Below are 13,082 nucleotides of genomic sequence, written 5' to 3' on the forward strand. Positions count from 1 at the left end.
ATTCTTTTTAAGAGGTTGAAAACACATCTATTTTTGCTGATATTCTGTTATGATGTTGAAGCTGAAGATTTGGGGACATATCTGAACATGTGATAGGTGCCAAAATGCTAAATTGAGATGCTGTCCACCAACATTCTTGTTTCAACCTCACACAAAATGGACATGGATGTAAAATGAAAGTTGCTTCTGATTTGCAATGTAAACAATCATTTCATATTTTTATCTCATATGATGAAAGGAAGCAAAATCAAAGTTGCACCAAAAGTACAAACCGATCTATTTCAGTCGTTCTTACATGATACAGAGATGTATAAGTGGACAAAACTCACATTCCATCCCCAACAACAAGAAGGGGGTGGTAATACATGGGTTTAATACAGCACAGCCTCCTCTCTCCTTTTCCTATTTCATTCATAACCAGTCCTCCTGTTGTAGCTTGAGAGGCAAATACACTTCTGACAAGTACTGGAAACCAAAGGAACTCAATGCCTGAATCTCTGCCTTCTGCTTGGTCTTCACCATCAAAGACAACTCGTCAACCCACCCAGGATTCTTCTTCACAAAATCCTCCTCCAGCATATCCTTACCAGTCTTAATATCCTGCTCTGTCATGGGCAACCTACACTGCTCTGGTATTTTATATTTGTCCAAATCACTTGGCCTAATCCCCAACCACTTGATATCAGGCGTCGTCAGATTTGCACTATCGTATGACATGTTCTTTGATCCACATCCATAAACTGATAGAATCTTCAATCCATACGGATCACTATCCACAAGTGCGAGTACGGGAAGCTTCAGCTCAGTCTTCATCTTCCTCAAGAACAGCCTCGTTGCCACATCTGGCTGCCCTTTGGCAGTAACAATGATGCATGGGAACCGATTATAGAAGCGATCTTCGGCCAATCTCATATAAGCAGCATCCTTCTCAACCAGAAGAATGAAGAGGGCGTCACTCTGCATATCTCCAACACGATCGATATTGGGAGGAATAGCCTTTCCGCCCATCCCCATTTTAGTGCAATCGATCATATCACCGTTGTCGCTAAAAATGAGCCTTCCAACAACGATTCCCTTCTCGGCGGCGACGACATTGAGGCTGGACCTGGTGCATCCAAGCATACAAGAGACATCGTCAAGCACGGCATCGGACTGGCCTTGGTCTTGGAAGAGCTTGACGTCAGTGTAGAAGAGGTCTCGCTTGGTGACATGGATGTTCTTGAGGCAGAGCTGATGGACAAGCTGGAGAATACGAGTGGTGATGGTGGTCTTGCGGACGGTGGAGACGTTGGCATAGGGGCGGATGGAGGTCTTGTCCTTGAGGACGATGCGGTCGAGCTCGGGAATGTAGAGCTGGTTAGCGTTGCCACGGGCTGGAACGTCGAAAGAGAAGCCCGAGCCGGAGAGGATGGATTGCGTGATACGGAGAATGAGGCGTTCGATGGCGTCTTGAACGGATGAGAGGTTGAGGTCGGCAACTTCACGGCAGTTGAAAGAGAGGTCGAGATCCGATAGGGTTAGGGTTTTCTGAGCGCTGGAGTTATTGGATCGGAGAGTCTCGACGAGATCTTTGAGGCTTGAGAGGATAACCTTGTCTGGTTTCAAGCGCTTCTTGAAGGGTATGACCTCATGCCCGACGCTGTCTTCGTCCTCCGAGTTCTGATCAGTTCGCCGCCGTTTCTTCTTGTCCGCCATTAGAAAATCTCAGTTCTCAGAGAGAGTGAGAAAGAAAGACGGGAAATGACTCAAGTAGTGAACCTTGTGGTCACGGTATAAGTTTGGAAACGGTTGACCTATTAACCTTTTTAAAATCTTCGCTCTATTCCAACTTTACAGCTTCGTTTTTTGTGAGGGTACATGACGGAAAATAATCCTCTCGAATTCCTTAATTCGGTGGCAGCGCTATGTGGAGATGTCGACACTTGGTTACTGCCACATCCAATGATTCATATCAATGAGTTTAGACTCTTGGATGCCGCAGCTGTCAGGTGTCAACATCTCCATCTAGCACTGCCACACTTTAGAAACTGAAAAGGATTAAAATCCATAAAATGACTGTCTTGCCCCCTTTGAAAAGTGGAAATCCCACCTCTCAAGGTGCTGTACTCTCATTAGCCCGTACTCCCCCATTGAGAATGCTTTTCTAAAAAAGATTTTTTTTGATTGAATGAGATTTTATTGAAAAGAAGGGCAAGGGATACACATGACTCCAAAAAGTATTTATGCCACTAAAAAAGAACAAAACAAGTATGGAATGTAAAAACAGGTTTATCAAACGTTACAAAGACTCTGTCTCAGTATAGAAACGGAAAAAATTATTTTTTACTATTTCTGAGCACAAAAACATTAGAGAGGTTATCAAACAGGTCCTAAATTAACAGAAGTGGTGGCGGTGGTGGTGTTAGTGGGAAGAGGGAGAGAGTCAGGTTTATTGGGTTGTTTTTTATTTATTTAATTATGTTTTTTTTTAATAAACAATTCAAATCTGTTTCTCGAATTACCAACAAAATTTATTATTTTATTTCACCTAATTTATTCTAAAAAAAAGATACACAAAACAAATTGGACTTCACGTACATGTTTTGTTCCACATTTATCTGAAAAAACACAAAAAACACCAGAATTATTTCTTATGAAGTTTGCCATACAGGGCCACAATGGGAGGTTGAGAGTGACCGGCAAAGGGACTAGATAATGGGCACTTAAGGGTAGCCCGGGGTGGGGCCCACAATGACCTATAGCACTGCTTTGTGTGGGAGTCACTCTAACCGTTGGGTAGGGGGAAGCCACCTAGGGTTTAGGAGTCTATCTATTGGGGAGGGGGAAGCCATAGGGTTTAGGAGTCTCTCTATCTGTTAGGGAGGGGAAAGCCACCTAGGGTTTTAACAATTGAATTAGATTGGCTGATTCTGACATAGTCGAGATCTAGACCGATCCATTCGATCGGAAGCAGTCCTGATTGACCCGGCTCTTGATTCCAGGTTTTTAAACTTTGGAACCACCCCCCACTTGGATCCCAAAAATACTAACTCCCCTTAAAACCCCGTTTGAGGGTTTTTTTTTCTTCTTGTGATTGTTTACAAGGTTTTGGTGTGTGGCCTGTGTCTGCGTAGCACAGTGTAGTTAGGCAGCGTGCAATAGAAGATCCGGATCCTTTGGTGCGATGAGATTTCTAAGAAAAAAAGAAAAGGGAAATAGTTCTCTGTCCGATAGTGTGGTCTACGCCAGCACTCCAATGTGTCTATCTCCTCTCCCCTCCTCAAAACAAGAGGAGCAAAAATATCTTTTTACATGGGAAAGAGAGATGGGCTCATGAAAATGTTGACGTAGGCCGCACTTTAAGACAGAGAACTTTTTCTCAAAAAAATATTATACTTATTTTTTCATTCCCATAAGAAAATTGAGAGATTTGGTTAACTAGACTGTACAAATGACCGGACAAGTGGACAACCACTTTTTCTTCTTGTGGAAATAGATAACCCTACTTTTATTCTCATTTTTTATTCATGTCTTTCACCGAGTCACGCACTCACGCCACCAATAGTTGCCCATTGGTTACATTTCACCAATTCCAGAATCTTGAGCGACAGGAAAATCCGGTCTCAGGAAGCTGAGGGGTAAAAAAAAGAGGTAAAACAATAAACGGCTTAAAAGGGAAGAACCAGAGAGTCATGTCATTCTAAGTATTAATTTACAAGGAGAGGAAAAATGAGGTTTGGCACCTTATTTAGAGTTTATCAGGGAAGAAGAACCAGAGAGTCATTTCGGCTGTGCCGCTTTGACGTTGCACGTTCATTCTCTCAGCTTCACTCTCAGTCTCAGCTCGAACGGTTGGTTTAACTTTCAGCTTTTTTAATTATTGTTTCATAGTCTGAATGTCATCTTCTCCGCAGTGATGCATTTTTAGGCTTCTCGGCCGATATTGTGTGCTTGCAGGCCTTCTTTTGGGATTGCGTTTGACATTGATGGGGTTATTCTTCTAGGCCGTACTCCCATCGGAGGCTCTCCACAGGCGCTGAGAAATTTATATGCAGATTCGGGTAGGAAACACTAACTATTCATTTGTTTGAATTTTTTCGCCAGACTTTACGTGTTCTCATTGCTTCAGAATATAGAGTGATTTTTAGGACTCCTGTTGCTTTGTTTCCCCAATTGAATTAACAATAGTCTTGTGTATTATCCGAGATTAAACATAGCAAAAATGAGCCCAGAAAGAAACCTTTTTCTTGATTGATCATTGAAACTTATCAATCAATGGAAAGGTTATTTCCAATGTTGGGAAACATTTTTTTTTTTTCATTTCGTATTTCGTTTACTGAAATACTGAGCATTATGAGAATTTGGTTGTTTCTCTTTGAACTGCTTCAACATCGTACGATCAATGTCGTTTGTTTGGTGCAACCATTTTTAATTCTACTTCTATATCCCCTCCCCTGTTTCCCGGGAATGAACCACTCACTGGAACATTTCTTCTTTTCAGGCGCTTTGAAGATCCCATTTCTATTCTTGACAAACGGTGGGTCATTTTTTAGCAATAACAGAAGGCTTCATCAAGAAATAGATTTAGATCCTTGGAGGGTTGTGATAGGAAGTACAATGGACTAATGCGTAAGTCCTTCTTGTCATTCCATTTGAGCAGGAGGTGGCATCCCAGAATCTAAGAGAGCCTCTGAGTTGAGTAATCTCTTGGGGGTAAATGTTTTACCTTCACAGGTACTGTTCAGAAGATTCTGAAATTGTTATAAATTTGTCAGGATGTTGCTTTTCTGCTTGCACCCTCTTTTAATATTACTTAGGCTTCTTCATCTTTGTTACATCGCTATCAGTATCTTTCTATTGTTTATTCCCATGCAGGTTGTACAGGGCCATTCTCCTTTCAAAAACCTAGTAAATAGGTACCCAACCTATCTTATGTACAATTTTTGGCATAAAGTAATCTACATTCAGGCCGCATTATTTAGGGCTATTATTTATATTTAAGGTTTTCCTTGACATCTGAATGCCAAAAGAGCTTCATGTTCACTAGCTTATGAAACATCAAAATATCTTCTTCGTTTTATGTCTCTGTTAATTGGTTTTCGTGTTTCCCCCTGAAGATATGAGAATGAACTCATTGTTGCTGTTGGAAAAGGGGAACCTGCTGCAGTGATGTCAGAGTATGGCTTTAGGTAAGGTCTTGATCTGTAGATAAGGTCTTGATCTGTTGCCTTGGTCTGACTATTTACAGGTTTCATAGAATATGGAGTCAGTCATGATAAATTCCTGATTTGTCTGCATTTTCTGTATTGTAAATGCTTGCTTCCTAACATATTCTATTTGCAGAAAAGCTGTGTCAATAGATGAGTATTCATCCTACTTCTGTAACATTGATCCCCTGTCTCAGTTTAAAAGTTGGGCAACTAAGCAGGAAGTTAACAAGAATAGCACCTCCAAGGAGGTAACCAGAAAATGCAATGTTCTCTCAGAGAGAGTTCAAGCAGCATTTGTTGTTAGTGATTCTGTCGACTGGAGCAGGGATATTCAGGTTTTCATGTTTTCTAACTTGTAGCTTATCTGGTTCTCTGTTTCTACTACATTTGCATGTTATATGGCACCTTTCTCTTAGTGTTTTTATTTATGATCTGAAATTTAATGTTTGTTAAATTTCTCTTAATGTTTGTTTCACTCATGACCTTTAATTTTTATTTTTTTTTTGGGGGGGGGGGAGGAGGAGGGGGTTGTATAGATATTTGGTAAAAGCAAAAAAAAACTTGATATCCCCACTAAGCAACAGTGCAAACTTAAGGTGCCGAAAAGCATAATCTCTCTTGTAGTGGCTTCAGTCACTGGTAACCAGAGAAACTAAAGCTACTCAAGGACACAAGTTTTTTTTCGGATTTTTGGGTGAATTATTTTACAAGCACTTGAAGTGTTTACAAACAAATATGCAGAAATGCTTTTGGCAGAAATTCCCATTTGGTTTACTCTGGCTAAAGAAATGTTTATTAGCCCTAATGGGAACCAATTCGGTTGCTAACCCACAATCCCAAGCTTCTGAGTGTGGTCCTATTTCTGTGACATGGTAGATCAGTGTCTCGAAAAAATGCTCAAGATGTAACCCTTTTCAACCTCTAATCCTGTGGAAAGTTCAGCCAAAAGCATTATACCACTTGGAAAAATAAAGCACCAGTAGAATGTATAGCACAAGTGTACAGGTTGCTTTTTTCCTGTTAGTATCATTTTACAATCACTACCTTGTCTCAGTTAAAAAGCCTATCTCTCTCCCCCCCCCCCCCCCATATATTTATTATTATTATTATTATTTCTTCTTTTTTTTTTTGGGGGGGGGGGGGCTGTATCTGACTTGAAACAGTCAATATTTGAACAGCTGCGGGGAAAGTTCAAATACACGATGGATCGTATGGTTGAGTTGGGCTTAACAATTAAGCATGCAACCAATATTTTAGATCCCCTTTCAGCCCATGTCCAGAATGATTGTCATCCCTCTGAAATTTTCACATCAAGGTGCCAGACAGACACGCACATAACTTGGGTGTTTATGGTGGGTCACCTTGATGTCCTTGCCAGGTGACTTATTCATTCAGTTATGTGAAGCCGTGAAGGGATATTCTGGGCATTCTGGACTGTCCATAGATTGGGATCTTTTGGATTTCCAGTTAGTTGTTGTAGTCCAGCTCAGCTATATGTTTCTCTGCAGATTGAAGTTCTCCCTTGTAATATTAGGCATCAAAATTATTGAATTCAAATAGTACTCAAGGGAAGGGCTTTATTTTGCTGCACGGCAAAGTCCTTTTGGGATGATAGTTACCATATTAATACAGGGTGAACTGCCACCATGTGATCTGCTTTTGGGATGTTATTTACCACATGAATACGAGGTGAACTGCCACCATGTGATCCATTTTAGGCTGTCAATGTAAGCTGACATGTAGAAGGATCATTGATGATTCTCTTTGATGGGTGACTCGCCTACTAAACTCGTTCATGTAGTATGGTGATAACCAGCCTCTTCTACTAAAAAATCCTCTTGGAGTTAACTTTGTTTATTAAAAAAAAAGTACATATTAGAATCATCATTTGATAAAGCAGCATAAATTTTCAGTGCAATTGTCAAATTTTAGCAAAATGAAGTACCTTAAAGAAAAGACATGTTAAAGTATGAGCTGTAACATTGTGTGACAATTCACTTCTGAAGTATATATGCTGTACAAAGCTGTATTATTTTGGATTTTGGTAACATAGTGAGTAGCAGAACCATGGTTCAGATTGGAGTTTCATAGACATGAATAGTTGGTGGATTTGGAACTGGTTGGTTGAAGTAGACTAGGAATCCAGTGAATGGTTTAGGGAGGAGCAGTTCGGAAGATAACCAGCAAACCTGATAGACATTATCTTATGTACCACTGCATTACTGGCCCTGCAGTCCAAGCTCATCCCAAAAATACATGGAGTTCGCAGCCACTTTATGATTCCTAGCTGCATGATTGTTTTTAGACCCTTCAGCAATGCATGGATGAGGCTATAAAATTCTCCATACTTCAGAAGCCTGCATGATTTCATGATTTTTGGAATCGTTGATGATTCTATTTATTGTGTGAAAGTTTCATTCCTAGGCAAGGTTATTTCATATACTTTATTGGATAATCATACCGGTGTTTAAGTTTTTCAAATTCTAGCAACTGTTAATTGGATTATTTTCCCCATGTTCTGCTGCTGTTTTTGCATCAATTTGGTATTAGAGCTTAAAGATATTAACTGCCAAAAAAAATTAAATTAAATGGTAAGATCAGCCCTTGTGCCATACAAGTGCAGGCTGTTGACACTATAAGAACTATGAGATGTTGCATGCTTCTTTTTTTCCAAAGTTGGTTTTACTGCGAAATGCTTTCAACTAATTGATGGATGGCTCTAGGTTCTCTGTGACATTTTAACAACTGGGGGTCTCCCTGGGACAGAGAGGAGTAGGCACCAACCACCTTTATATTTTGCAAATGATGATCTTGAATACCAGGTCAGTTAAGTTGTTACTTCTGGTGATTTTAGTATTGAGGGAATTTTAAATCCTATTCATATGTACCAGATAGAAAGAAGCTCTATAACACCACAACCTCGTTTCTGGTGTGGAAGTTGGAGCTTGTATGCAGATTTTGACAACCTAAATGAGGAAATATTTTATGCCACGGGGCCCAAAAACTCATTGTAGATGGTTGATATTATACCATCCTATTATTGAAGATCCAGGGAGTGATAAAAATGTGGACATATAGTCTAATAAGTTGTTAAACGTCTCTTCACTGCATCAAACTGGGATATCCTAGTGATCTCCTTAAATACTTGATCCTGTCTGCCAGTATTGGTGTGACCTGTAGGAATATGAACCACTGATCTACTCTTATTGTCATGTACAAGATATAAACTATGGTCAGTAATCCTGTTTCTACAATTGACTATTCTATTCTCAGTAAGCATTATGATATCTCTCCAGAAGGTCTGCATGTATCGTAAAAATGATATTTGTTGATTTGTGGGATTCTTTTTGTGCTTCATTTCTATGTGAGTTAAGAATCTACTGACTTAGGTCACTCAAGCAGGCTGAATTTCCTTCTGAACGTCTTGGAATGGGTGCCTTCAGAATTGCACTAGAAGGCATCTTCAACAGGTAAGCACTGTCCTCAGATATACAGTAGTGACCTCTTTTGGTTGGATTTGAGAAAAAAGATTGTGTATGTAGACGAGAATACTAATGCAAAGAGACTACCACTTTGTCGACTGAGAGGCACGTTGGCAACCAATGTACAGGTTAAATATGTATAGTGGCTTAATTACTTAAAATGTATTTAAAGTTCTTAACTTAAACCTGACAATTGATATGTTAAATATTTTTAGTTAATAAGAACCTAGAATCAACTAGGTTCTTGGTGCAACGGTAAGGTTGCTCCATTGTGAACAAGTGGTCATGGGTTTGAGTCTGGAAAAAGCCTCTTTGCAAAAGCACAGGAGTAAGGCTGCGTACATTATGACCCTCCCAAGACCCCGCAGTAGCGGGAGCCTCGTGCACTGGGTACACCCTTTTTTTAAGTAAGAACCTAGAATCAACTAGCCTTGAGTTAGTAACTCTCTAACTTCTTTAACTTGGAATAAACTAATAAAGGAGAAGGTAAATAAAATTTATTTGAGGGTGGAAATCAGCCTCTATGGTAGGAAGAAGTATGTAGATGATGCAGTCTGATGTTTTCTAAATGTTAACTAATGTCAATCAAAGGGAGAAAAATAATAGGGGGGAGGGGGAGACGAAAGAAAATAAGATGAATGAAAATGTTACGGAGTCGTGATGGATTCCTTCTGCCCGGCAGCAAAGTTACAACGTTGATCCGGGATTGTAGCTTGTGTGCAAATATAGATAATGATTCTAGGCCAGTGGCTTTTGTAATTTTGTTTATAGGCTGCAATCCTGGGTGTGTAGTTTCATGCTATCATCTCATTCCCAGTGATGAAAGTCCATAACACCCTGGTTAATGGCTTTATTAGCAAAATAGTAACAATTTTTTTTACAAGCGTTACATCTCACTTGTTGGATCATCTTGAAAGTCAAATTGATAACAGCTATTATAAGAATTTAACAGGGCTATATACCTCTCATGCCTTCATCACCATAGATAGTGCAACAGTTTGACATTGCAATGTAATTTGTTAACAGTTATGATGTGCCATTTTTAATACTCAGATCCATAAAGGTTGATAGGGTCACTGGAACTTCGAGACCAACAGGTCCAGTTTGTGTTTCTTTGTCTGCATGACCAGAACTACCTTCGAGACTATCAAATAAAACCCCTTTACTATCTCATCATGCATATGGTGCTTTGTGTACTTACTGGTTATCTGTCTCTGCACACTGAGATCTCATAGAGACAGACATTTTAATGTGGCTCAGGCAGCATTTTACTGCAGCTCCCTATGAAGGCAGCAGTAGAGTAGCGTTTCTAATTCCAAGTTACCATGTGGATTGACGTTGGGAACAAGTTGCATATAGCATGCTTTGGTATGGAAAAACTAAACTGTCTGGTCCATATTCTCATGCTGTGTCTGATATATGCAGAATTCACCCTTCGACTCTGGAGTATACATCTTTTGGGAAACCGAATCCTTTGGTATTCAAGAATGCAGAAGAAACACTGAAACTTTTGCTGTCTTCATATTGCAACCATATTGTGAGTAATGGAAACACAGGATCTCATCCTTTCAAAACTCTGTATATGATTGGAGATAATCCTTCAGTTGACGTCAAAGGTGCACGGCAGGTCTGTCCCTCTAGGGCTTCCCCTTTTTTTTTTCTCTTTTTTGGGAAATTACTTTCATTAACACTACACCTTCAGTTCTATCCCAAATGGATTATTTACCGACTCTATTTGATGGAATTAAGTTTGAGCGTTTGCTTTTTAGGCAGGACATCCCTGGTTTTCTATCCTGACGAGGACAGGTGTTTTTAAGGGCAAGGAAAATCATCCAGAATTTCCAGCAGATTTGGTATGTGGATTCGCTGAATGATAAATACATTTTGTTTATGTTCTTCATAATCCAAGATTTAACGTCTTCTCTTCCTCTCTTTTTTTTTTGGGGGGGGGGGGGGATATTCGAAGGGGAAAACCATTAAATTTTTTTGCCTCAATCCCTTTCTATATAGAACTGAAAAGTATTTTAAAAAGTATCTAACTTTCCCAACTTTAAATATGTCAGTTCCCTAACAATCCACCCCCTTCCCCCTCTTAATATATCATAGAAGATTATAATATAACCAGAGAAAATGGAGTAACAGTTTTTATTAACTTCTTTTAATGAAATAGTGTACTAATTAAATCAGTGATTATGCTGTAAAAAATGAATTAGAGTCTGGTTCCATTTTCTGTGTCATATTTCTTTTGGAAACAACAGTATTTCATAGATAGGTGGGAAACAACAGCATTTCATAGACAGATTTGGCTGCATAACCCGTTTAATTAAATTTGTAATATTTCTTACTGACATAGAATATACCATTTTTATTTTGCTTTCAGTGCTTCAAAGCATCTAGACAATTATTTCACCTATTTTGTTATGTACCGAGTTTCCCTTCACCCACGGTGAAGAGAGAACCTCTTAATGATGGCATTCGTAATAGGGGGTGCGGAAGTTAATGACCACATTAACTATTACAGGAGTCCAATCATAGTGTCAAATCACCTTGGATGAAGAGATTCTCTCTTCACCTCCGGTGGCGGAAAACTCTCTTATTTTGATATTTTATATAACTTCACCAGATATTGGAAAGTGTCGTAAAATGTTCATTTTTCAATCTCCCAGTTTGAGCTCTGATACTTCAGCTTCTGTGATCCGTTGCATGCTGACCACTTGGATTTCAACTGAGATGTTTGGTAGCCACTAAATTTATCTTGGTTGTTGCATACACAGGTTGTTGACACTGTTCAGGAAGCTGTAGAGTATATTTTGGAAAAGGAGTGTACTTCATAAAGCCTGTCCTTTGAAAAAAAAAAAAAAACTCTGATTCTTTGTTCACCTTTCAAGGTGTTTCTTTTTTAATTTTTTTTTCTCAATTATTATGATTCACAGGTTACTTTGTCAATAAGGAGAAAACTGTACAATGAAAGCGGTTTGATTGAAGGTGTTGACACATTCACTAGAAGTGAGTGTTGTTTCAAAAAGCTCAGAGGTTACCGACATAGTCAAGAATCTCATTAGAAGTTTCAAGAAACTGACCTCAACAGTATGAAATTTGAGTCTATTTTCTCACTATGCTCTGAGATGCTTCCTTGGCCACTCTATGTCAGGAATATTTGTGATAGTCATTGAGAAATAGAAATTCCCTACGTGTAATTTGTCATAGCTTTCTTTGGAGGTAGGGCAAACATGCTTATTGCTATGAATGACCTACATAGGAATTCCAGTTAGGAGTATGAGGGGTAAAAAAACACAACTTTCAAAAAATTAATTGAAGACAACTGGACAGTTGAAGATACAGGTAAAAGTGCCAATGCATGGAGGGTTATATCATTGGCCCGGAAAATTTATACATTGGGCAATCCAGGCCTTGCCCTATCTTTCTAGTGGTTGGAATTGCACATCACCCTTCTATGCTACACAATTAGAAGTGAATACACCTAGGAGGGCCTTCCCAGTAAGCCGTTCGAAGAACCTTTTGCATGAAACAACTAAGCATTCTTTCAGCTTTGTGCATAAAAGATTTCCATGTAAATTTTGAAGCGCAGAGGTTCATATTTTGGTGTTAGGCCTCTAGTATGCACTGCACTAAGGATCACTGGATTCACAACATCTACCACTCAAAACAATACCTTAACCTTGGCATGGGTACCTGTTCTTATCAAGTGAGAGGAATAAAGGAGTATCTCACTCAATGAAGAAGCTAAAGAAGTGAAACTGGTTCACATTATAAAAAAAAGAGCAAGGGAAACTGACACCAACATGCTTTGTTCTACCTTCACTCTATTTTATTAGTTTCTAATATTAGATCACCCACTGTCATTCAACTTCTCTTTCTCTTATTCTTTAAGTTGGCCAACTAATTACAATTTTATGAAGAGGATGTGTGCATATATGTGTCGTGCCATCATGATACCTAAAAAACTATGTACTAGAAAGATACCTAAGTATAGAAGTATTTGTCAATGTTGATATAAATACTGTTCAAATAATTAAATTTCACTAGAATATCTGGAAAAAATAAATTTAGTACCATTCTCTCCTTGTTTTAGAATTGAAATGTCTACTTATTCTTTTAGAAGGGAAAGAAACACATAACTCATGCACACAACCACATGGGATAAGTGGAAGATCTAGAGGGATAAAGTGGGAGAAATAGAGGATGCTTCTTCTGAAAACCAAAAATAGCATAAGAATAGAAAGTGATGAATGTTTTCGCTTTAGAATCCTTCTTCCTTCCTCTGGATGGCCTGCAAGCCTATTCCTAGCAAGTAGTAACAGGAGAAATCTTAGCTCGAGCTGGATCAGGGAAATGTTTCAGCGCATTTGGAGCTGAACTAATTGTGATTCATTTTGGAATTGGACATTGT

At 39.0% G+C, this 13,082-nt stretch overlaps 2 protein-coding genes across 3 annotated transcripts; one reads left to right on the forward strand and one right to left on the reverse strand.

Annotated features, from left to right (window-relative positions):
• Positions 1–85: 85 nt before the first annotated feature.
• Positions 86–1,746, reverse strand: LOC122647736 (DNA topoisomerase 6 subunit A). The gene has a single exon (XM_043841072.1). It carries the CDS (start codon positions 1,693–1,695, stop codon positions 412–414), a length of 1,284 nt encoding a protein of 427 aa, XP_043697007.1. The 5' UTR covers positions 1,696–1,746; the 3' UTR covers positions 86–411.
• A 1,893-nt stretch (positions 1,747–3,639) lies between these two features.
• LOC122651362 (uncharacterized protein YKR070W) lies at positions 3,640–11,517 on the forward strand. 2 transcript variants are annotated; one of them, XM_043844838.1, is made up of 12 exons: positions 3,640–3,803; positions 3,937–4,040; positions 4,481–4,516; positions 4,640–4,713; positions 4,855–4,895; positions 5,097–5,168; positions 5,323–5,524; positions 7,913–8,011; positions 8,592–8,659; positions 10,097–10,298; positions 10,441–10,524; positions 11,446–11,511. In XM_043844838.1, exons 1-12 carry the CDS (start codon positions 3,709–3,711, stop codon positions 11,503–11,505), a joined length of 1,137 nt encoding a protein of 378 aa, XP_043700773.1. In that variant the 5' UTR covers positions 3,640–3,708; the 3' UTR covers positions 11,506–11,511. The 2 variants fall into 2 exon arrangements, with proteins under 2 accessions (XP_043700773.1, XP_043700703.1); XM_043844768.1 differs by having other exon boundaries at positions 3,641–3,830; positions 11,446–11,517.
• The last annotated feature ends 1,565 nt before the right edge of the window (positions 11,518–13,082 follow it).

The sequence above is a fragment of the Telopea speciosissima genome, chromosome 1, assembly GCF_018873765.1.
Source record: "Telopea speciosissima isolate NSW1024214 ecotype Mountain lineage chromosome 1, Tspe_v1, whole genome shotgun sequence".
NCBI lineage: Eukaryota > Viridiplantae > Streptophyta > Magnoliopsida > Proteales > Proteaceae > Telopea > Telopea speciosissima.

Excerpts from the sequence above, each read along its gene's own strand:
- LOC122647736 (XM_043841072.1), bottom strand. The coding sequence starts at position 1,695 with ATGGCGGACAAGAAGAAACGGCGGCGAACTGATCAGAACTCGGAGGAC.
- LOC122651362 (XM_043844768.1), top strand. The coding sequence starts at position 3,709 with ATGAGGTTTGGCACCTTATTTAGAGTTTATCAGGGAAGAAGAACCAGA. Across the intron at positions 4,041-4,480 it reads AAATTTATATGCAGATTCGG|GCGCTTTGAAGATCCCATTT; the intron begins GTAGGAAACACT and ends TCTTCTTTTCAG. Across the intron at positions 4,714-4,854 it reads TAAATGTTTTACCTTCACAG|GTTGTACAGGGCCATTCTCC; the intron begins GTACTGTTCAGA and ends ATTCCCATGCAG.